This window comes from Aphelocoma coerulescens, chromosome 4 (genome assembly GCF_041296385.1).
Source record: "Aphelocoma coerulescens isolate FSJ_1873_10779 chromosome 4, UR_Acoe_1.0, whole genome shotgun sequence".
Taxonomy (NCBI): domain Eukaryota; kingdom Metazoa; phylum Chordata; class Aves; order Passeriformes; family Corvidae; genus Aphelocoma; species Aphelocoma coerulescens.
In genome coordinates this window covers 61,431,978-61,456,115 of record NC_091017.1, presented here as the reverse complement: position 1 = coordinate 61,456,115, position 24,138 = coordinate 61,431,978, and the positions used below count along the sequence as shown (strand labels likewise).

General features: G+C 41.3%; 1 protein-coding gene and 1 long non-coding RNA gene across 3 annotated transcripts in view; one reads left to right on the top strand and one right to left on the bottom strand.

The window, feature by feature from the left end:
• PPARGC1A (PPARG coactivator 1 alpha) overlaps positions 1-24,138 on the bottom strand; it is a 367,686-nt gene that overhangs the window by 62,103 nt on the left and 281,445 nt on the right. Inside the window, exons 1-2 of one of the 2 annotated variants that reach the window (XM_069014333.1) lie at positions 6,461-6,635; positions 1,223-1,402 (exon numbers count right to left, since the gene is read on the bottom strand). In XM_069014333.1, coding sequence (XP_068870434.1) covers positions 1,223-1,402; positions 6,461-6,508 — 228 coding nt within the window. In that variant the 5' untranslated portion in view covers positions 6,509-6,635. Of the gene's footprint in view, positions 1-1,222; positions 1,403-6,460; positions 6,636-24,138 lie in introns of those variants that run through there. The other variant, XM_069014332.1, reaches the window with a different exon arrangement.
• On the top strand, positions 15,306-17,290 carry LOC138109112 (uncharacterized). Its single transcript, XR_011150278.1, has 3 exons — positions 15,306-15,479; positions 15,617-15,709; positions 16,945-17,290. It is a non-coding gene; the product is annotated as an uncharacterized lncRNA (long non-coding RNA).

The following is a 24,138-nucleotide window of genomic DNA, read 5'->3' as shown; positions in this document are numbered from 1 at the left end:
TCACAGAAATTAAACAGAGAAGACCAGTTTCTGCTAGCAGTTACACTTGTATAAATCCAGAGCAACTCATCTGCATCAGGGAGATCACTGCGGGTTTACAGCTGTATACAAAGAAAGGAGAATTTTATTCAGGACATCACATCTTAGGTAAGCATTTTACTATACTATTTCAGTTAATTTTTTCCAGCTTTTAAATTCTACCATGATAATTCGGGGCTTTCCGGAACCATCAGGCTAGCTGTACTTCCTGGAACTGTGGTACCTGGTGTGTGAGAAACAGCACCCATAGCTTGCTTTTGTACAAGGTCTTCCTGCCAGCTAATCAATTTATTGTCCAATTTCCCAGTCAGTGAACGATCTATGGCCTCTCCTATCAACAAGGAGGGAAGGAAGTTAGGGTTTAGGAGGGGCACGGCTGCCCGAAACCACAAGGTGGAGAATTATGAAGGCTTTACACAACAAAAGAAAGAAGACGCGAGACAAAAGAGACAGCAACTCTCCTCTTGTACACTCTGATCCTCTTGTACACCCTGATCCCCAATGTGAAACTGGAAAGAAAACAATTAAATCTCTCCTATCACCCCTTGACTTTTACTTTTAGACTGCTCTCCACCAGGAGATCTATGAAACATCACAAAAGCTTAGTTAGTCCCTGAGCTACTGACAACGCTCACTGCCTTCTCTGCCACACTCACCCTTCCTCTCCCCTATACATAAACAAATTGTGGACCTCTCAATTTGTGCACAAGTAACTCGCACAGCAAGGCTCTGAGTGGTAAAAGCCTTTACTAGAAATGTTCCAGCTACTCATCACCTAGCTGCTGCGCAGCACTCTGCTTCTTGCTGAGGAATTCAAGTGGAAGACAACAAATTAAGTTTCAACTTCTGTTTTGCTCTGTAGCTGACAACAGTGCAACTCTTCACAGTGATGCCACTGTGTGCTCTAGGGCAGTGTGCTCTAGGCACTCTTTAGCTGTTTCCTTCAAAAATCAGAAGTTTCATTTAAATCCTTTTAAGGCTTTCCCCCCCACACCCCTCAGATTGCAGGTCTGGTTTTGATGATGAGGATTGTAGGAACCAATCAGAACCCATAATATATCAGCAGGTTTCTTGTCTCTTAATGGCAGAAAAATAGTAAACTGTTGTCCACCAGGCTAATGAAAAAAAAATCAGAAAAAAAAGCAAGGACTTTGCAACATGCACTTGCATCATCTTGCCTTACCTCAAATATATTGGCGGGTTCATTGCTGTACTGACTGGAGATGATCTCTGACTGGTCACTGTACCACTTGAGTCCCCCCAGAAAGCTGTCCGCATCCAGGTCATTCACATCTAGTTCAGAGAGGTCAAGTTCTGGGAGATCTGGGCAAAGAGGCTGGTCTTCGCCAACCAGAGCAGCACACTGCAGGATACAGCAACACAGAAAAAGTTTCATTAATTACCAGGAATCTATTAACTAATATCATGTGATAAGAATTAAGCCTCAATTAAGCTATGGCACAGGGGCACTAGGACTGACTTTGTTTTCTGAAAAAAGAAACACATAGTATTTGGTCATTGTTAGTTCTATATAGGTATGTAAAGGGGCGGGGAAAACAGCAGGGCATAAGCTGCCTTCTCTATCACATCTCTGTGCAGGGACAACGACGTTCCTTCTCCCTATACCATTTCATAATAACCACATTCAAAGCTTTAAATCCAACAGCAGAAGCCAAAGCACGGCCTTATTCTCCTGTTTGAGAGTGAACCAGTGCAGGTAAAACTTACAGATGAATACCTCTGGGCAAGGTCTGTCACGAATTTCCTGATACATTCAGGTTAAAGAGGCACAGCCTGTTACAGCCTTCAGCCCTGGAGGCTGGCTCAAGCTGGAGACAGTCACACTTTCACTTCTACAGAACCTTACTATAATCCTTTCAGCCACTCATGATGGTGGCCACCATATGGACATAAAAAAGTATGGGTTAGTGACGCTGCTGGTGCTCTTTTCCTGATGCACGAAGAACAACCACCCAGTCAGGCATAAGGGTCCTGGCAACCAAAGTGTGGCTTGAAATATCCCTATATTCTCCTCTGGATGACAGGCATAGTTAGTTCACACAGCCTTTCACCTGCTTGGTGTGAACACATCTATTATCCCAGCCGGCTTCCTAAATGTCCCCAGAGAGAAGCTGTACTGAGAGAACCAAATGGGTTTTCCTCTTCTGGCAGCCTCTGATTAAGTATTCCTAAAAAAGGGTCTGTGAAATATTTTGGTTGAGGCTGTAAACAAAGTCTAGTCTGCAGGAATCCTCTTCAGCAGTGCAAAATGTTTTTGTCTGCACAACTTAGGAAGAGAGTGAGGATAAATAAAAACAAACCTGGAATAAGTGTCCTTTTATATGCCAGTATGAAGTTAGATAGGGTATTGACTGACCTACTAAGGAAGAAAAAATTAATAACATACATCCACTTCAACATCGCAGTTGAAATGTTAGAGTATCCACCAAAACCATTTCCTAATTATAGAAAACACATAGAAACAGTTTGGCAAATAGCTGAGTCCCATATGTCAATGCTGCTCAATTAAGCAATTCCTACTGCACTGTACCATGTATCCTTGTAACTCATCTCCAAACATCTACGTTGATACAGGCACGCTGCAAAGCACATGTGGAGCTGCAGAGGTACCAGGTGCTGAATGGTTAAAAGCCATCTAAAGTCAACTGAGTCTAAGGGCATCTACCACGAGTATTTCTAGCACTGTGTTAAGGATGGCCAACAGCAGGACATCCTCAACTCCCGTCAGTTGACTGGGTGGTTTGAGTGATTTCCCAACTTCTATTTGGACTGAAGTCAACAGATAAAGCGCCACTTTCTGAAGGCAGATTTCTGTAGGGCACTAACAGTGTCCAGCGATGTGAATTGCTCAGTACTGCTTATGTCACTCTCTCAAGGACCGCCTTTTACAATAATGCAAGCGAGAGCTGCTGAAGGTGCATTTCATTGAGGTTTTTGTCCCCGGAATGTCGGTGCGTCTGCAGAGCACAGGCTGGATGCAGCAGCTCAGCCGTGAGCAAAGATTTTGTCTGTTGGCACGAAGACTCGGTGCAGCTGGTGTGAACTATAATTTACCAGACAACTTCTACGTCTACCAGGACACTACAAGATAATCATAGAGTAGGCCAAGGGGCAAGGAAGCTGAGAGGCTGCAAAATGAGGCTCTGACATAGCAGTTGTTTTTTTTCCTATTATTTAAGGGGCTGTAGAACTATAAAAAGTCAAAATCCCACTTAAGTAATCTTAATTTTTTTTTTAATCTAATTTTTTTTTTGTTTTGAGCATAAGGCAAAAGAAAGAATAAGAGTTCCCTCCTCCTTAGTGTGAGACACAACCTTCTGGCAGCAATCTTATAATACAGAGATGACCTTTTTTGATGCTTGGCCGAAATCTCTGATCTCATTAAAGGATAATCTAGTTTTTGACTGAAAAGGTAGATTCTCAGCATCATTCTCAGGTTTGTGTTCTGGAGGTCAGTAGCTTATAACTGATGCCACAGACTTCTAAAGTATCCTGCTGATCTGTTACTGCTTTCATTTATAAAAATAGCTTCACCCTGTGAACCACCTACTTAAACATGTTTACTTTTGGTAATCTGCATTTTTAAGTTCCTACAGTGGGCTTTTGAAGTAACATAAACAATGGTATTAAAAAAAAATCCTGCTTATCACAGCTTTCATTTACCTATAGTAACTGCAATGTCACCTAAAAAATGTAACTGCTGAAATGAAGTATATATTCCTTGTCAGTGTTGACATGATAATAAAATCAATGTTTCTGAATATGACATTATGCTTCTGAGCACACAGAGCACATTAATCTGAGACACATTAGCAGCAAGTGTTCCTGTTATTAATTTATATTTGGCCTTTGGATGATGCCAGGTTTAACACTCCAAGTCCTAAAACTGTCCTCATCTGACACACTGATATTTACTGTTTGCCTGTACATCTGTAACAGGTGCACCTGCATTGCTAGCACACATTTTACTGTCTTCCCACTGTTATTTGATATGATAGTTATTCCATAACTATAGCCCTAATTTTACAGTAACATTTAGGAGGATAAAGCAGTCACTAAACACAAAAGGCTAATTACTGTGCGTTATTTCACTCCAACAGACCTTTTTTCTCTTAGTTCAGGCGCAAACAGTAAATTAGCTTAACTGCACTGATGGTAATGAATCATTATAATTAAGTATAATTCTCCATTAACCTTTTGGCTGGTTTTGTGCCTTTGAAGGTAAATTTTAAAAAATTAAAAAAAAAAAAAAGAAGAAGACTGGATTTGTGCCATATTAATTATATTAATGAAAATATAATCTGTGTTTTATTTTTAACAAGTTTTTCAAAGTGCCAAGGGGATGAACTCAGGAAAGAAAGAGAGACTTGACAAAATGTATGTCATGTGGATTCTATCAATCTTCGCAACCTTACTGTACATCACCTTCATTAAGCTGTGAAGCACTGGGGATGCTGATCAGCTACAGTGATGCAGGCCTTTATTAAACAACACACCATCCTGTCATTATGTGAGAGAGAATATAATACATTTTACATTGACAGCGAATATTAATGATTCAAAAAATGAAATCTGCCCCCAGTACTTGCTGCCTGCATTATTTTAGCTCAGTAAAGGTGATCCCCTGAGCCAAAGCAGCACGCAGACGCTAGTGTTGCTACAGGAAGTGCAGTGCAGGAGCACATTGGCAAAATCCTACCCACAGTTAATCCATCCACCACACAATTAATATTAAGATCAAACTCTTTTCTTCTTTTTTTTTTTTTCTCTCTGCACTATGAAAAAGTCATTGACATAAATTATCTATTCTGTTACTAGCTTGAAATTACTGCAAGAACTCTAGTGATTAAAATAAATCTTCCATATTTCCATATAAGCTGGTTCCTCAATCAGCTCCTAGCAGCATTAGGAATAATACATGATGGAAAAATGAAGCTACGGCAGCTGAGACCCATGCTACAAGCCAGACAACAACCCACAGGATACTCCAGCTACTCAGAAACCATTAGGACTTTGGAGCCAGAAAGTCATCCACTTACTGCCTTGACTCATAATAGCTACAGGACATATGAATTATCCATATCTATTCCACTTTACCAAGAAATAAAAACAAGATAAGACCAATTACAATATGCAAACCAAAATCTGTGGATACAATGGCAAGCTGCAAATATTTAAAACATTACAAAATTGCTTGAGAATCAACACACATGCTCTGCCAGATAGGAAAAATTTACTGGAGAACACGGAAATGGTTCACTTTAGATGGGTGGCTCTCTACAGCATGAACATCTTATTTAAAAAGCATTGCCTGTAACCTGTTTTTCCTTCCACCACTGCCCAAGGGGAGCATTTTAAGCACTTATTCCAAGCCCGAAGCCAGAGGATTAGTTCCTTTGAGCAGGTCTGTATTTGGGATTCCTCTCCATGGGGTCCAAAGAAAGTTTGCTTCGCTTTGCAAGTTGCCCGAACTTTCAGGTAATGCTCCATTTTGCTGAATGCAAACATGCAGAAATCCTCAAACCTCACATTATACTCCAGAGATTACCACGGGGCTGCTTGCCTTTTTTTTTTTTTTCTTTTATGAATTGTAGCCAGCAGAAGCTGTGGATTTGATGTATTGCCGTCTATTTTTACACAAGCAGCAGCAGCGGCAGCAGCAGCAGCAGTAGCAGTTCACACAGTCCTGCATAAACTCTATTCTCATGGTTCATCCTGTTGTCTCTGCTGTACAGTGGGATTTAACCATTTCTTGGACTACTCAGATTGACTGCAAACCCTGCTCTACGGGGCATTAGCTACAGCGTCAGTATTCCAATACCACAAGTAGCAGGGAAACATCTCCTTCCAGAAATCTCTTTTAAAAGCATCTAAAGCCAAACAACAGGGTATTCAACCCTGTGTGTGTGTTTCTATTCTGCAGCTGACAAACAAGGAAAAAACCTTCAACGGAGCACAGTGAAACAAGAAATTAAAATATGAAGCAATGAGTTAATTATAACTTTTTTTTTTAAAAAAAAAAAGAAATATTAGCCTTATTCTAAATAAACATGGCATTTGTCCAACCAGGCCACTGAACGCCACTGGAAACGCCACTTCAGACACCGATTCATATCAATATCTTAGAGCATAAATATTGCATATGACGGGAAAGCGAGCCAGAGGCACATGAAAATAGTTTCCAACTGCAGGAGATACTATACTGATGACAGGAGCTCAGCTTTGATTTGCTCAAGGCATCGCAGAGTAACCTTAAAATAGAAAACTTACTGGAGTTAAGATAAGATAGGGACTTGTTTGCAAAGTACGCTGCCTCGGCCGTCCTGCCGGTGCCCTGCCGAGCCCACGGCCCCCGCAAGCTGCCGGCACCCCACGGCCGCCCGCGCCGCGCACTCCTCACCTCCAGATCACTCCATACAGAGTCCTGGTTGCACATGTCCCACGCCATCCAGCTGCGGAGCGACGGCAGGAAAGCTGGCAAACTACAGTCCAGAGGTAGGCAGGCAGGCAGCAGACACTCATGCAGGCAACGAGACCCTCTCTGAGAGTGAACCGAAGGCACCTGTCTTACTACTGTTCCCCGTCACATGACAAAGCTATTAAAAAGTAGGCTGGGCTGTCACTCATCCAGCCTTCTGGAGCCGCTGCTCCAGCCCGTGACGTCAGCCAGGGGCAGACCCAGCCTGAAGTGAAGTAAATCTTTGCAAAACCCGCTCAGACCTCGGCGGCCGCGGCAACCCGCTGTGATTCAAAGCAGATTTCCACGCCACACCCCCGGAACGCTGCTCCTGCCATAGCACAGCTCCTATCCCTCCCCATATTTTTTAATTTCTTAGCTTGCTTTCTTTGTCTTCCCCCCACACTCCAGCACACAATAGGCAGAGCTGCGCTTATAATAAAGAAAAAGTGAAATGACTCCCAGCCGAGCTACAGCCTGCGTGCTCTGAGTAGCCCCAGCACAACCTTTCCAGTGCCTGCACCGCTTTCCCGGCGCTGTTCTCTTTGGAGAGGCTATCCCAGAGTTCGGCAAAAGTTACACCTCCTCCCAACATTTTTTGCGCTCGGGGTTTTTGCACCTCCCCAAGTATTTTGGTTAGGCTAATGGTATCTCGTAGACAATTGCAACTCAAGTTAGTTTTTCCACCGTAAATGTATTGGCACCCCGCCCCACCCCCCCACTCCCACCTACCCCAGCATTTCTCTGAAATGGACTCAGCATCTGTAAAAAGCGTTCCTACAGTTATCTCACCTGCTCCGAGGGGGAAGCCTGATCCTGTTCCCAGGTGGATTACAGTACTTCTGAGCTGCTCTTTAATCACTTCTCTGTCTCAGTGTATTTCCCAAGAAACCATGGCTGTTACAAGGAACTGCCTCCGTCCTGCCCGGGACCGCCCTGACCCCTACCCGCCTCTATAATCTGCCTCAGGGCGCATTTCTGTACCCTTCTGACCTGGACCCAGCGTTTGTTCATTAAAAATAAATACATCTAAATATCTCTTGTCGTGTGAAAATCCAGACACACTGTTAACAGACCTGTCTCCCCGTCAAAGCCTTTCCCAGACAATAGGGGCTGCTGCAAGTGCAACTGGTCTGTGATAACCCTTTGCACTGCATACACAACAAACTCCATGTATCAAACTGAACTGCAAAATGTTGTCCACAACAGGGAAAAAACCACCAAAAATAAAGGTCTTGTTTAACTACCCCACCTGCCTGCTTATTGTCTTAAGCTGCAGTTCTTTTGGTTATCTGGGTGCAAAAATTCCCGTGAAATGTAAGTGCTGGTTCCCTTGTGCTGGGCTACCAGTCAAAGTTACAAAACTATAGCTTATCATCCTCCATGTCATGAAATATTCATTTTCATTGTTATTTGCAAACTTGAGTATTCTAAAGACTAAATGAATTCAATTATTATACCAGGCTATGGCAATTTTGCTGAGAGAAATAAAATAAATAAGAAGTACAATTCCTGAAATAGCCTTTTTCCCACAGACACTGGAACCTTCAGAAATGGTAGGAGGTCTCAGATATATTCTTAGCTTATTTGTGTTTCCTTGTAATTCATTATTGCCAGTCCTGATAAAATGTACACTTTTCCAAGCTTGTGCTCCAGTTGCAAATCACATCACACTGTCATATTTTCACCAAGCACTGATGACAAAAATGGCATTGTTTTTACTTTACTTAATTAAAAAAAACCACAGCAAAATACCGAATAACTATAGAAAGCCTTTCCTACAAATAATTAAATTAACGGTATTGCTTTGCCCTCACGACAAAAAAAAAACCTAATTTCCTTCCCAATTATATGCTGATTTAATGATAAAACTGCAGTAAATTATTAAGATCTGTGGCAAAGGTGAGTACCTCTACCCCCTGAACAGTCAACTGTGAAATAATACTGGGTACCTGCGTGCCTGGAGTGGAGTCGGCTCTTATTAATTATTATCTGTGGATCCATGGTTGGTGGAATATTCTCCTTCAATACCTACTTATAATTGTGTTCATTGACTGTGCCGAATCCATCATCTGTTTTTTTTTGAAATTTCATTCACACCTTTTATAGAAATGTATTTACAGTGGAACATTTCATATTGCTGTTTTGGGTATTTTGACCTGCTCATGTTGTTTCTATTTTCTACACTTCCACTTCAATGCTTTCCCTTCAAATTAGCAAGTTAACTGATAAATATAAACTGTGACCTTAGTGGTGCTCTTACCATACAAGCTTTAGAGATCGAAGAACTTTTTTAGTGCACTATAGAGGGAGCAACCAATGGGTAATAATTACAGAGCCCCCAGAGCTTTTCTACGGCCCTGTCTACATTATAGCTTGAACTTTGCTGGCAGTTCCAGTGTTACCTGGAAGAGATTCCAAGCAAGTCTCCAACTACAAAAGACTGTGAGACTTCAACAAGGGGTCCCCATTGCTTGGGAAGAATTTTTTTTTTTTTAACTGAAGTGTCTAACCCCAGCCAAAGTACAAATTTACCCACTAGGATCTTTTTTTCCCACGTTTTAATGTGGGTTTTGAACCTAGTGCCCCAAGAAGGAGAAAAGCAAGGGAGACAGCTGCAGTGGTGGTGTAGTTAGGAAACGACGCAGCCTCCACATATGCAAATGAAGCCTGTGAAACCCAGCCAGCACCTAAGCTGCTTCCTCAAAGGAAACCTTGTCTTCTGAACATTCCCTAGAAGCTTTAGCAATGCTCTTCCCTCTGTTTTGACAACAGTAAAGAATTGCACAAACATCTTTTGTGGGGCAATATCTAAGCACATACACACACGATATTTTGTTCCATAACAAACACATACAGAGAAAACCCTCCTTCAGCTGACAAAGTCTGCAGGTCCATTTGACACAATCTGCCCTGTTGAAATGTCCTTTACTAGGACACCTATTATCAGACCACCTCTTCAACTACTGCATTTCCCCTGTTTTCAGGTTAGTCTGTACCAGGTCTCCGCAATTCCCAAATGTTGCCTTTTCTTCTTTAAGGGCCATGATTCAAGAAAGTTCTGGTAAGCCTTCCAACAGCATTTGGGCACTAATTCCGAAATCGTGACACATTTCTAGCAGGAGTAGTAGGTATGGCTGCCTGCAACAACAGGAAATAGACACAAAAGACCAAAGCCTTCAAGCCCTCTGCCCTTGACTTTTTCCTGGATTCAGCATTCATTTTATCTCTTTCTCCTCCCACCCACATTTTCTAGTTATGGTCAGGTTTTTATTCCCTGTAATTTAGGTCTCTTAAAGAAGCTACTGATTTTGGAGACCTTGTGATTTCGAAATACAAAACTTAGCCCCTTCATTATGGCACTGAGGAAGAAATCTTTTCTCTCTTTGCCCCCAAGACTGTGATACTTGCTGATTTTTGGCAAAGTTTGCTACTTTTCCAGTGGAGTAAGGACAAGCAAACTTGTATATAAAAATAGTGAGGAAGTTTCAGCCTGATGAGGTTTGCAAATCAGTTCTCACATCGATTCAACCCTTTCTGCTCAACCCTCCAAGACTGAATGGCTTTACAGCAAAAGATCAGCCAATGTTGTATATAAAAGAGCAAACTGCACTCCAAAGGTGTGTTAGCGTGAATGGTGTTCTATATAAAGTATATGTACCCTATTAATTTTTTATTAAAAATCTTTCTTCTGTGCATCTTTACTCGTATTTTTTGCACAGTCCTGTATTTGTTCTCCAGTCCATTCTCTCTGTTCCACTTCTATCCTATTTGTTTACTCTTTTTTTTTCCCCTTCTCATCTTCTTTTCCTCATTTATCCAGTTCACACTACCCACAATACACTCTCGATAGCATAAGCTGGTGAATCAAACTCCTTGAACTTCTGGGTTCATTGGTGCAGTAATTCTACAATGGCATAAAGCCATCTGCTCTCTCTAGTTTTGTTAGGGCAGTTATGATCTGAGATGTTTTTTAACAGAGAAACCCAGGATAGTGCTCTCTGGAAAACTCAAGACATCAGGGCCAAGTTAATTCCTGGCCCAGCTCTGGGTCACAGGCTGCTGTCTGAGGAGCTGTATATTTGAGAGTCCAAAATAACTTTCTCTGAACAGCGACGCGTTACTGACATTACTGACACCAGGCTGAATTTTGCCACATCTGCCTCCACAGACTGAAGGCTCAAATAAACAGCACTGAATGCCAGGGGAAAACACTCACTTGTTCACGTGCAACTGGAACTGACTCTGAGTATTTACTATTAGTGCAGATTACCTGATTATCAGTGTTAACCAGGCTGGGAGACACACGACTCTTTGTAACTGAGTGCTTGTAGTAAAACCTTCCAGGAGTGTTCAAGTAAAGCAGGAGGATCACAGGTACCCATTATAAGCAATCTTCCTATAATCTTTCTTATATCTCCCTGAACGTCACCCTCTTTATAAGCATGTTTCACTTACTCGTTATTAAAAACAAGAAAAACAAACCCACTCCAGCTGATTACATAAAAAATATATTTGTCACTTGTTTCCCTCCAACATTTGGAGCATATGTTCTCCAGAACCCTCCTTTGCTATGATCTGTAGGAAAATCCAGCTTGTCAGGCTTACAAAAAGGAATACAAACAACGTCTTTTACTTGGGTGTTACTGTTTTATAGAAAGACTGATATGTAAAAGAGTATCTACCTTTAAATTTATGACCTCTGTATGTTTGAGAAATGGAGCCATGTAAACACATCCGTTTCCTGGGGAGGCTGTGGTGCTGTCTGAGCACAGACACCCAGGCAAGCCAAGGAGACAGACTCCAGTTTTGCACTGTCTTGCAGGTTGGCAGAGCAAGCAGGACCACATCAAAATCGCAGACCGTTGCAGATCTTCATCATCTCTCCTTTACTCACCTCACTGCTGATATTTCCTTGGAACAAAAGAAGTCATAAAGTTCTTATTATCCTCTTATCCTTCCACACATTCAAGTCCCTGGGAAGAGACCAAAAACCTGCTCATATCTGATATTATCAGACCCAAGGAACCGGTTTCTGACATTCCTGTTCAGGGGCCTGGAACATCTGCCCTTACTCAGAAGTTGTGCCCTTCCTCTCCCACTCCCAGCCATGCTGGGATGCTCACACTCCTTCTGGGGACAGGCAATTGTCCTCTCCAGCTTCAGCCACACAGGGCAGAACCTGGGGAAGCTTCAGGAACACACCTTGTATTTATAACACTCTGCAGCACTCTGAACACCCCACCCAGATCTTTCTCATTATCCCTATTACCATCCACCTTGCACCCTTTCCCCTGAGCACCTAGAGAAGTACCCTGGAGCTCTTGTTCCCTGACTTGTTCATAGTTAATGCTGATCTAGTTTTTACTGACTTTTTCTGAGAGGGATCTGAAGAGGATGATCCCCTGAACAACCACCATGGATACAGAAGATTCCCTGGTGCAACCATAAGCAACTTGGTGGGAGCTACCAGCCTTCAAAGCTACCAGCCTTCACTGAGGTGGCCACCCAGCTGCCACATTGCATTTGGGGTTTGCTTTGCCATCTGGCCATTTAGTGACCCAGCCAGGGCCTCCCAGACTGAAGGGGAGCTGTGATGCCCAGGCTGCCACAGCAGTGCAGGAGAGCGCACTCCCTACCAGATCCACGTGGAGGCTCGCAGTAACTGGTGGAAGAAAAAAATCTATTATTTCCAAAACATAGGGTACCTCCTCTCTAAAATGGCTGGTTAAGGTGACTGCAGTGGAGCACACACAAGGCTGCAGCACAGCACTGGAGAGAACAGTAACCTTTAAATACTCTAAAATCAAATCTTGTTTTACACAAAACCACTATGGTAAAGTCGATGTGAATGAAGCACCTTTGAGTGAAGGAACAGAGGGAAAGGCAGTGGACAGTTTTAGTGCCTCCTAGCAATTCTTTTTAATAAACTAGAGATGACAGACAGCCTTACCAACACATCTCTCATCTTCAAATACGACTTTCTTCAGACAGAGCTCAGTGGAACTGAGTCAGCCTTTTTTCTTGGGCCTAGCTCTTGGCATTTTTCATATTAAAACGAAGTATAATGCGGAAATAATTCTGGACTGTAGTAATCTGATGGGGTTTTAGTAACATAGGCCACAGATTTGCTCTGCAACAATTTTAGGCAAACAAAATAAAATGAAGATATCACACAAAAGACCTAGTGTTTGGGGTTTTTTAAAATACACTTATGGATCAAATTACGCTTTATAGAGTTATGTCTGCCTATGGAAGAGTGCAAGCTTTTGTAAAAACTCCTGTCAGTGGGCAACATAGCTCCACTCATGCAGCGGCCAGCACTCACTGCTTGGCCTCTGAAGCTCCCAGACTGCAGCAAAGGTCCCCTTCCCCAGCTCCTCACAGCCCCTGCACCCTGTTCTCCTGAGTCAGCCAAGGACAAGCCAAGAGGAGATGGGATCACCTCATCACAACAGCCAACAGTGTCATGCAGGCAAGGCTTCTGAAGGATCAGCTTTGCCTGACCTCTTAACTAGTAGTTCCTGCCAGCCAAAATTGAGCCCTGGAGTTATTTTTAGCCAGAACCCTTCATGAATTGCAGTTAACTTGCAATATGCAAACTAGTGACTAGTGCTAGAGGAATCCCTATGGGTTTTGTGGTTCCACTCCCTGCTCAAAAGTCCAATTATTCATTTTTCTTGGAGCTGCAATATTAATCTAAAAAAGTTGCACAAATGGCAAGAGATGTCATCCTCCCTCCATCCCCAATTCAGATAACTGAAATAAAGGAAGATAAGCATTTAGCCCAGGGCTTATTAGCTATACAAAGTGCAGCTGTAAACCTTCAGAGGCTGACCTTCCTCCAGCGATGCTTTTGACGAAAAATTTGTCAGTACTTTCACCTCTGACTCAGGGCCAAACAAGCTAGTGCAGAGATGGAATGGGAGAACTAGCCACAGAAAGGTTTGGGTGAGTTATTATTTTATTTTCATTTTATTTTATTTTATTTTATTCTGTCCAAATCACTTGCCTCAATACCTGTATGAGAAAATGCACTAAAGTAGAAGAGGGGGTTAAAGTAGCTGGAAGGGGTGACTGCTCTAAATCCTTTGGAAGGGAATGGAAATCTTTAAATGGATTTAGGCAGGTTTTGAATCAGACCTTATCACAGAAGGTGGGACCAAGGCAGTTCAAAGCAGAAACTCCTCCACACATTTTCGCCCTTTTTTTTTTAAGTTTTCATACCATTCAGGCTTCCCCAGCTTTCCCCTGTGAATGCAACAGGGATAAAGCACTGAGATTGCATCAGCTATCACCATTTTAGATATCTTTGTTCCCAATATATTTAGTATTTGCTGAACATCCTTTGCCCTGGGACACTGATTATTTATTATTTTTAAGTGGGTACCAGGAAGATTCACGCTTCCTCCCCAAAAGAGCTATGACCGTACTTTCATTACTTCCTGTCTATCAACAAATAAGGTAAGATTGCTACTTCTATGTTTGTCCCTAATGGATCTCTACCACTGTAAAATTCCTCAGCAATCTGGCTCAATTAAACACTATTTGTTGTTTCTATTCTTTTGAACTCCACACGTGGAAGTGCAAGTCAGGGCAATGCAGTTAACCAAAAGCATTGAAAGGACTGTGTAGGATTCACACTGAAACAGAGACTTCACCAGAGTGCACCTTTCCCTTTTTCCCATTGCAGGCTCCCCCTTCCTCTCTGAGAAACAAAGAACCAAGTAAAACCAGGAAACTGTCAGAATGGAAGATTATTTTGTGCTGCAAGTTGCTATGTAAAAAAAAACCCTCTGAAAAAACAGCAAACCAACCCCAAAGAGCACTTCATCATAATATTATTACCAATTTATTAAACCGAGATTGCATAGACTGGAGAAATGAGTGTGACTCATCCCAGGGGGTTTTCTGGAGGTAGACCTCCAGCTGTTTCATTCTCACATGCACTCCTGTTTACAAAGACACGGAAAAATATTTGCACTTCAGCTCAATGCAACACAATTTTACATTGTTTGCAGGTTTTCTTTAAGGAAGGGTAGGAGCATGCATAGCATGCTGGAGATGTACACTTTGGGGAGATAGGGCTACCATCTTCCAGGGAGACTAGGGGAAAACACATGGTGATTGTTAATTTATATCCTGGACAATGTAATAAATCGAAGCATCGCTGACAATTCCTGCCCAGTAAACATGCTCAATTTCATCTCCCGTAAAAAGGCGAGCAGGCACTAAATAGCAACACATTTTGATTTTCATTTAGCCACTTTAATGATAGGTGATGTTAGTGGAAAAGATCATTTATCTTCAGATTTATTTTATATGAGATAAAAGGCCTTGCCAATTTTTTAAAATTCATTTACACAAGTGAATAAATCTTCCCAAACAATAAGTAGGAAAGTCATATTTCTTTAACTTTGCTAAAATCTGAAAATGCTGATCTTGGAGTGAAATGGACAGCACCAGCATTTTAATTAAGAACATAAAGACTCCTCTTCTAAATAAGAAGCACAGCTATACTTCAGAAAAAAGTATCTCTGATTCAGAGGACAGCCTTTTTTAATGCATTTTGTCAAAAAATCTCTGATAAATCAGGAGAGACACGTGCAATTTTTATGTCCCCTTCATTTTTAGATCAGTTCCAGTGTGAAGGCTATCTAAAAATAGACAGAACCTAACCTTTCAAATATCTATACTGCTGCATACCACGAACGCAAGCTTTCAGTGCCTCTCATGGCTTTCAAGAGCCTTGTGCTGTGCCTGTCTTCTCCTCTAGCACATTATCCCATGTTGCCTACTGCACCCAGGCACAAGACAAGCTGCAAGTTCCAATGTGCAGTACACTACACTATGTGATATGTGTCCTTTTGAGACATGCAAGCAGAAAGATCATGAAAACAAGTCTTTCCTTTTGGCTATTTGATTTTTTGCCACTTAAAGGAGACCGGCAACACTGAACTTAGTAAGTGGGGATGTGAAAACAAAGCTGAGCTGGCTGCCCCAGCAGCTCTGTTCAGAAAGCACAGGCTGTCTGGTTTGCAGCACACCACTCTTAAAAATATGAAGGGGAACAATAAGCTCTTTTATTGTTTTCTACAGTGCTTGCAGACACAGTTCTACCCATCTTAAGAGACTTTGCAACAGTGCACTGAACTGGGTGACGTGTAGAATTACAAGACAGAAGAATACACGGTAACTATTTCTTTGCATTACACTTTCAAAACTGTGATTCTGCTTGGCCTTAACGGTATAGGTCAAATTCATCCCAAGCACAATCCTGGCAATTTCAGGTCAGTGATACCTGAAAAATCAATAGCATTTAAGTTGATGAAGTTATAACAAGGGAGATTTTGGCCCAGGCTGTACAAATACTTACTTTTATTGTATATATTCTTCACTTGGTATTATGCTATATTTCACCATTCTCTAATGCTAAACACTCTACTTAGCAGGTCCTAAAGCCACACCAGGAGCTGGAACAGGAAAAATCTGTACTAAAATCAGGTTGTGGGGCTGCCCTGGAGGCTTTGAGTGACTGACTTTTGCTTACAGGAAATAGAAAATCACCCTTGTACCAGTTGTTAGCTAGCTACTCCTAACAGGAATGAGCTCGTAAGGACTTGCTTTTCTTTGTTTACTGTCATGCTCTGCTCTGACGGAGTCAGAAGTTTGTCAAGGCATTTTACTCTGTCAAAAAATGAATAAAATAACTTACACTAATAAAATAATGAAACAAAGCAGCATCAGACTAAATGAATTCCTTCAAAGAATTTTGGATGGTAAATGTCTTACCTACTGACAGGAAGGCAAGGATAGCAAACAAAGGCATAGGAATAAAAGCTATTCAATAAAATATCGATTTCATTATCACCACCTATTCAACTTAATTTTCTTGGCATCCATATCCCTAATGCAGGTTTGTGATAGATCGTACAATCACTTTTTAATTAAGCCCTACTGTGCCTTGTATTAAGAACAAGACAGTATACATTATGGCACAATATATCTACCAAAATATTTAATGCTTATCCTTTTCATTTTGGTATTTAAAAGTTGTTCTCTTAGGAGGTGGTATCAGTATTTAACAACATTCTTGACAGTAAGTATAAAAACAAAAAGCTTCATACTTAATCTAGCCATGTCAAAACTGAAACTCCTTAAAATAATTGCTTTCTGAATATATGGTATTTCTATTGCATTATTTTATTATCACTCGGCTTTCAACATCTTAAGATGCAAAACTTGTTCCTTCTCCTACATACTGATGAGATAGGAAGTGGCGCAAGGATAGAAAACTCACATTTGGCCAGTTGAATGGTACATGAAACAGATGATATCATGTTACAAGAGATATTTAATGAGAAGCTGTAGAAGACTGCCAGCTTCCTGGGTTGGTAGTTTTTTCTTTGTGCTTCTTTGTGTTTCAGGTCTCTTTTGGTGTATTGCAGTTCTGCTGCCTGCGATGGGGCAGATCCTCTACAAGAACAGCACTCTTCTTTGCTGGAGTACTGGCACTTTTCAGAGGGCAACATTCACTTTAATTACTAAAATGTACCCACCTTCGTCCAAGAAAGAAAAGGCTGTTGTTGCATGTATAATGTGGTTTTAGTTTTTAATGCCAGAAATGAATCAGTAAACATAGTTACATTATGGAATACAGTTTCTTATTCTATACCCATAGTAACCAAATTAATCTCAAGGCACTGCTGGCATTAATTCAGTCTGAAGCTCATACTTTGGATTTCACATTGGTGTCTTCATCCTATTCTTCTTCTCAACTAATAAAATGTTAATATATGGCAATATATTTATTTCTGGTTCAGTTCAAGTTGAGGTGTGCAGTACTTTGCAGAAACCTAATTAATATCAATCATACATTAGAACACTCTGTTTAGTATACAAAAAAAAATGGTGCTAGCACATGAGGATGAAACAGAGGACCCAAGAATTCATTTCTAGCTGTAACTTCTCTGTCTGTAGGATAGGGAAGGCCAGTTTTCCCTTACCCTTCAATCTCCATTAAAAAAAAAAATTCGTAACATAGAGCGAAGAGCTACACTAAATAAATCACAAATTCTAAAAAAATAACAAGAGTAAGGAGAACTTGGAAGATGAGATACTGACATCTCCCCCTGTACCACTATGAGTTTGGTGCATGCTAGCAATGAACTAGTTCCCACAGTGATCCAGAAGTATTGTCTTCAGCAACACCCACTGATATGAGTTTTTCCGCTGGAACAGCCTTCAGGCAAAAAAGCCCATCCAGCTGATAGCGAAAAACCATCTCCACATCCCGGGAATTGTGCCTGAACTGCTCAGGAGACAGAAGCAGCTCAACACCTGTGATGTTGACTAGATCTACTCTAGACCTCAGCCAAAAGTAATCCAGTTCTTTTGTCAGAACTTAATTTGGGCAATCTGATACCTCAGGCACACTACTATCCCCAATTCTGCTCTACTTCCCATAGTTAGGTTTTGCAGCAACAGTTCACATTTCCTGGAGCTCGTTTTACCTAGCTGTCCGCAGTCCCATGGATTTCCAGGAGCACTGGTGTCCCCAAGTATTTTGGTGCTTTCAAAATGCTCAACTCAGAGAAATTACTGCACTCAATCCCAGCTTGATCCAACCACTGACAGAGCAACATGGCCAACTTATTCACCACCTACAACAAGCAGTCCCATCAAAAGGGTGAGCTGACATGAAGCTAAAGCAATACTTACGGAAAAGCAGAGGGAGTGTAGGTGATCTGTGGCTCACCAGGTGAAGATCCCCACTCTGAAAAGAATCACCATCATGCCAGTACTGCTCTGCCTGGAAGCTCAGGCCTCAACCTGTACGTGGGTCACACACCTGCAGCAAAGCTTGTATTTGGCTTAAAAAGACCCCATCTGCTGGCAAAAGCCACAGGGATGTTTGAGCAAGCCCACAAACAGGTTGCATGGGCAGCCCCACGCCCGCCACCGCAGGACACAGAAGACTCAGTGGGTCTTCTCCATCAGGCACATCACTCAAAGCTGTATGAAGAGAAGCTCAAGCCCAGCCTTTGCAAAAGCACCCACCTCAAACAAAACTCCACACCACAAGACTGCATCAAACAGCTGGAGTTCACAGAGCTCCCCCTGATCATTTCAGGTTTTTGCCTCAGTAACTGAGCAGCAAAACCCTCAGGAGGGCCCTGGTGTGCCCCTGGGTACTCCCATAGGGCTCCCACTGGCCCTGAGCCCTGCCTGCATACTGCATCCAAGGGTACAATACAGTCCTTCACTTTTACCAACTGCTACAGAGTAAGAATTCCTAGAATGGCTCAAACATACCAGTTCAAATATGGGTACTTTCAGACTTCTTTTCTATTCCAAATTATGTGCTTTGCCAGCTTCAAAAAAACAGATGGAAAATACGTCCCTAAATGTGCACCCTTGTGATCATTCCAAAAGGAAAGCAGCACCAAGTAGCTTAAAACGTTTGCTAGAAAAACTCTTTTCCATATCATGCAAATAGCAGACAAAAATAACTGCTAGGCAATTGATATACATACAAATATTGGTTATTTTAAACAGTAATTTGTTATTGAGGACATCTCACTGAAATATTATAATATTCAATTTCCTCTGCATTTGCATGGAAAAGGAGCCAGAGAGCGCATGATCATTCATTTAACTATTACATAAATACGTCTATCATAAGATCACACGGTTTTCAAGCCAGAGTTCAAATACATGTTTAATGCATGAGACTATGATGAAGAAACTTGTGAACTCACAGGTCTCATAGCACAATCTCAATCAGATACAAGCTTGGTGTAAATATGTACAGTATCGTGTGCTTTCCAAAAGCACCATGTCTCCAGGCAGCAGTCTGACATCAGCAAAGGAGACAGGTGGTTCCCTTTCCAGCCCTGGAGGGGTGAAAAAAAGGAGTTAAGACACTGTGTAAATACAGCAATATTATTTCATTGGTGTTTTGCTACAGTTTTCAACCCTTAATGAAACTTCAGTGCATGAACAATTCTCATAACATCTTTGCTACAAATCAGTGAGTGGATGTCATGTCCTAAGATATTTATAACCTTAAAGGTAGTGGTAAGTGATACTGTTTGGCAGCCTTGGTTTAGAAGTACTGAAGTTATTTGCCTTTTGGTTTCGTAAGAAAGGAGCTCCAAAAAGCCACAAAAACCCAGTTTCCTTGCTCTAATGTATCCCTTTCCTATAACAGATAACAGTAACTAATAACGCCTGTAAGAATGACAAACAACAGTCAATCACAGGCACAGAGCAGGTCACAACTGCTTTTAGCTAGCTCAACTTTGTAAACTCTAACAGTGTGAGATATGCTAAACCCTGCACAATGCACAGTAGTTTGATTTTGAATCTCACATTACAAGAGTTCACACATATGCTAACCTGCATATAGAATAACCCAATTCGGCCTTTCTTTCCTATCTGTACATAAATAGATACTTTTTTTTTTTTTTTTTAACACAGTGACAGCCACTGCCTCTTAAACCATTTTCTTTTGTTGCATTTCCTTAGAAACACAAATCTTGTTCCTTGGCAGCAATTGCTGTAAGTGCTGTACCACATGCCCAAACTAGTTCTCACTCACAGCTTTAATTCACAGTAAGTGGCACGAAAGGAGGTCAACACTTCTCAGAAACCACTTTCAGTTCTTTTCTGCTTCAGTATCTATTCTATAAAGCCATCCGCCCTAACAGAAAGAAAGTTGTTTCTTATATTGTGTCCCTTGCTTTTTTTATTATTGTCATCTTTATGGAATGGGCTGCAGAATATATCTGATGGAATAAAAGAAGATTATTCCTGAAACCACATTCCTTGTCTCCCTTTTGCAAGATCCTAAAAATATAAGTAAAAAGAAAATAAAAATTAATACTTTCCACAACAAAAACAGAATGGCCCTTTCTTTTTTCCATGCAGAAAGACTTTATATAAATGGCATCTTGCAACTCAATGACTGTGTCTTACTTTCAGTTCAATTTACTTGCTTACAGAATGATTATTTTTTTTATCAATCCAACCAAGACATCATGGAGGCTGAAAATCAAACAGCCTTCTTTTTGCCATGATGCATCACTGGCAAGAGGAATGGCCTTGCTGACAATATTTTGCTGTCACATTTGCCTCTACAGCTTCACTGCCTTCTCTTTGATCAATGAAAACAGATTTTGACCTCATCTATTTCATTCCAGACCATATTCTGCCCTGAGGCACACAAGTACAACCTATCATAGTTATAGTGGCAATTGGGGCAGAATTTGTTCCTTTTCTGACAATTCAATATGTGATTCATGAACCAGAATTGAATCCAGTTCTTCTTTCCTAGAGCTCCTCTGGTTTTTTGGCATTAGCATCAGTAAAAAAAGCAGCAAAGATGAATTTATGTTGGTCATATCAGCAGAACTGTCTGGGTAGTCAATAATCAGACTGCTCAGCAAGATGCTACCTGACCAAAAGCTAGTTACTGTATTTTATTTACACAGCTTATTCTGTAGTCTGCTTGCTTGCTTGCTTGCTTCACTTCTCGCTCCATTGTTTGACTAAAGGGGTCATAAGACCTGGAAAAACACCTCCTAGTCTTGAACATTTCTAATTGGCTTAATGAAGCAAACCTAAAAAAAGATAATCCTCTCCACAGCCATAACCTTAAAATACACACCCATGCCACTAGATGTGGAATACATGGTGTGTTCCCAGGGTATGCAGTTGCTGGCAATAACCGGATGATCAAGTTTCTCATTAATCCCCAAGACAATGGACCACTTTTGAAAATACAGGCTCCATTTATATTCACACATGACTCTATGTGCCAACACCTGCATGCATTCTTTCATACAACTCACGGTACAGCTGAGGCAAGCACATTTCAGCACGCACTGTCTCACATGGACACACAGCAATGCCATCCGAGATGAGCAGCACTCCAGCAGACCTATGCTGTGGGGCACTCTCTCTGCACCACCTACAGAAGTAGGAGACTCTTTTCAAGACCACGCTGGGAGTGCTGGCACTCCAGATCCAATACCAGGAGCTCTTTTTGAACCCTGGAAGTCCCTAGTGTCTCAATGTCTCACTCAGAATGACAGGCATTGCATGCGTAGATTGTATTGTGATTTTCTGAAGGACTCAGCTCTCAACCAGAGGCAAGGTTGACATCACTTTGAAAACCACCTCCAAGATATCTAACGAATTGCATACAGGAACCTAATCTATAGTAAATTTGATGTACAGTAAAAATAAACTCCTTAATATAACAAAAGCACTAATCAACATATTGCACATTAGGCCTGCAAAGCGACAATTATCTGATGAAGAGGAGTAATACTAGATAGTTCCAGTTTCCTCAGTTATTTAACTATTTATGTCAATGGAAATCAAGGAAAACAATGCCTATGGAACCACACATGAAAACACACATGAAGGATTTCAGCCAACATTTCAGTTCAGATTTGAATGTAAGGAGGAAAAAACTATTCAACAATAGAACACCAGAAATACAGTTCAGGACCTCTGAGTCCTGCTGCATACTGCTATTGTACTGGTTATGAGGAAACAATTTTTGGAAGCAAATTATTTTCATCTCCCTTACCATTTAATAAAAACACATTCAAAGCTAAGCAGAGAGCCTGATCCTGCCCTTCTGCAACCCCATCAATAGCAGCCTTACCACAAACTCCAGTGAAGCAGGATTTATCCTTTCCCATGGGTCATGCTCTGAGTCCTTAATTCAACACCTTATTCATCAACTTGTTCCGTGAGATTAGCTGTGGTTTCAAGTGTTATTCATTCAAAGCAATGGGTCTACAAACACCCTCTTTCTCTGTATTGCCAGACTGAAGAAGATATGAACAATTTGGGGAACATTACCAAAGGCTCAGAGAGAACCTCAGTATCTTCTGTGGGGTCTTCTTTGAAGTGAGAGAGCTTTCTGAGTTTGAAAATCAGCCTTGTAATGAAATAAATGGAACTCCCTTCTCTTCCATTTTTTTTTAGGTAACATGACCTGAAAAAGGATTTGCAAATACACTGGGAGAGGAGAGAGCACTCTTGTGTTTATTGGATTTTTTTTTTATTTTCTGAAGTTATTTCAGAGTTTCTCAAAATTTTCCAACATCTGTCAATCTTATGAGGTTCATCTTTTCCAACTGCAATGTATCTAGCTTAACTTTCTTTTACTTCTTAGTACATTTATTACACTTACTAATAACTACCTGAATGCCTACACAGTGCTTTAAATGGGGCTGCAAATATCCCCTGGATCTCCATCAGGAAAAAAAGGGAAAGTAAAACCCAGTGCAATGTTTTGATCTACTATGTGTTTTGTAAAACTGCAGGAAAGCTTGTGCCTTAAGGGCCGAGCCCTGCTCCTTCAGCAGGGAAGCAGACCGAGAGGGGTCTGTGTGCCGCACTGGAGTCACGCTTGGAGGCAGAGCACAGGAGCGGCGAGCCTGCCAGAAGTGCTGATTCACTGCAGCCACTGAAGAGGTTGCTTAGTAGCTAAGCTGGAGGGGGGGAGAGGATGGCACAGAGCAGGGGGGCATCTTCATTGGTACAAATAAATAAACAGGAAGGAATGACAAAGTTGTTGCAGAGACTGGATTCCCTGAGATCTCTGCTTAATACATGCGTGTTAGTTCATTTATGGGAACAAAACCTGTTAATACAACTCTAGCCATAGGGGGAAAAAAATACTTGCAAATGCACAGAAGTCATGTAAATCAGAACTGCTGCTCTATTTTACAAGAAAATTTCTCCATTAATTAATTTCATGACTTAGAGCAAATGAGCATGGCTGGAAACAGGGGACCCTGCTGATATCAATCTCACAGCATAGGATACTTTCGTTTCTCTCTCTCAGATATATAGCAGATGTACTCCCTGGCTCAAATCCAGGTGCGGACTAGGTACTGCTGTGGCTAAAACACCACCTTCTAACCTGGTTAAGTCTACTAGTAACTTTTTCTGGTTTGGAGTTAGAAAATATCCCATAAATCCCCCAGGATTTTAAAATCCAAATTCTCAGAGTTGTCACATTTATAATTAGAACGATCTGATACGACTGGCATTAGTGTGAGGTAGGAACATATCACAGAGGGCCAAGCAGACAAACTAAAATATTTCTCACCGTTAAAAAGGGAATTCTTCCAAGTAGAAATGTCAGTTGAGTCACAAGGGCTCTGTGCAAAAGTAGCACCTCTTCATCCTCATACCTACTCTTAGAAAGTCCTGTGCTGCTGCCTAACTTAGCCCAACAGACCACACCACCTACAAAAGCCTGACAACAGCTCTGGCTCCCTGTGCTAAACCCCCATCTTCCTTCAAGTAGAAAATTACTTTCCTTTAAGTGCAGGTTTTTTCAGAGCTACCTGTAACACCCCCAAACCATACATAAAGACAGCATCTCTGCTGATACTGCACGTAAGAAGATATGCCTCCACACTGAAAAAAATGTTTGATTAAACAGTTTGTCACAGCATTCCTGGATGCAGAACTTGTTGCAAGAGCAACCTTTCTTTGTGCTGATGAAAGTGCTTTTCAAGTTGTTTACCCCCATACTGGAGAAGGAGAAAAAGGAAGTAGGAAAGAAAGGGAAGAAAGGAGGGAAGGAG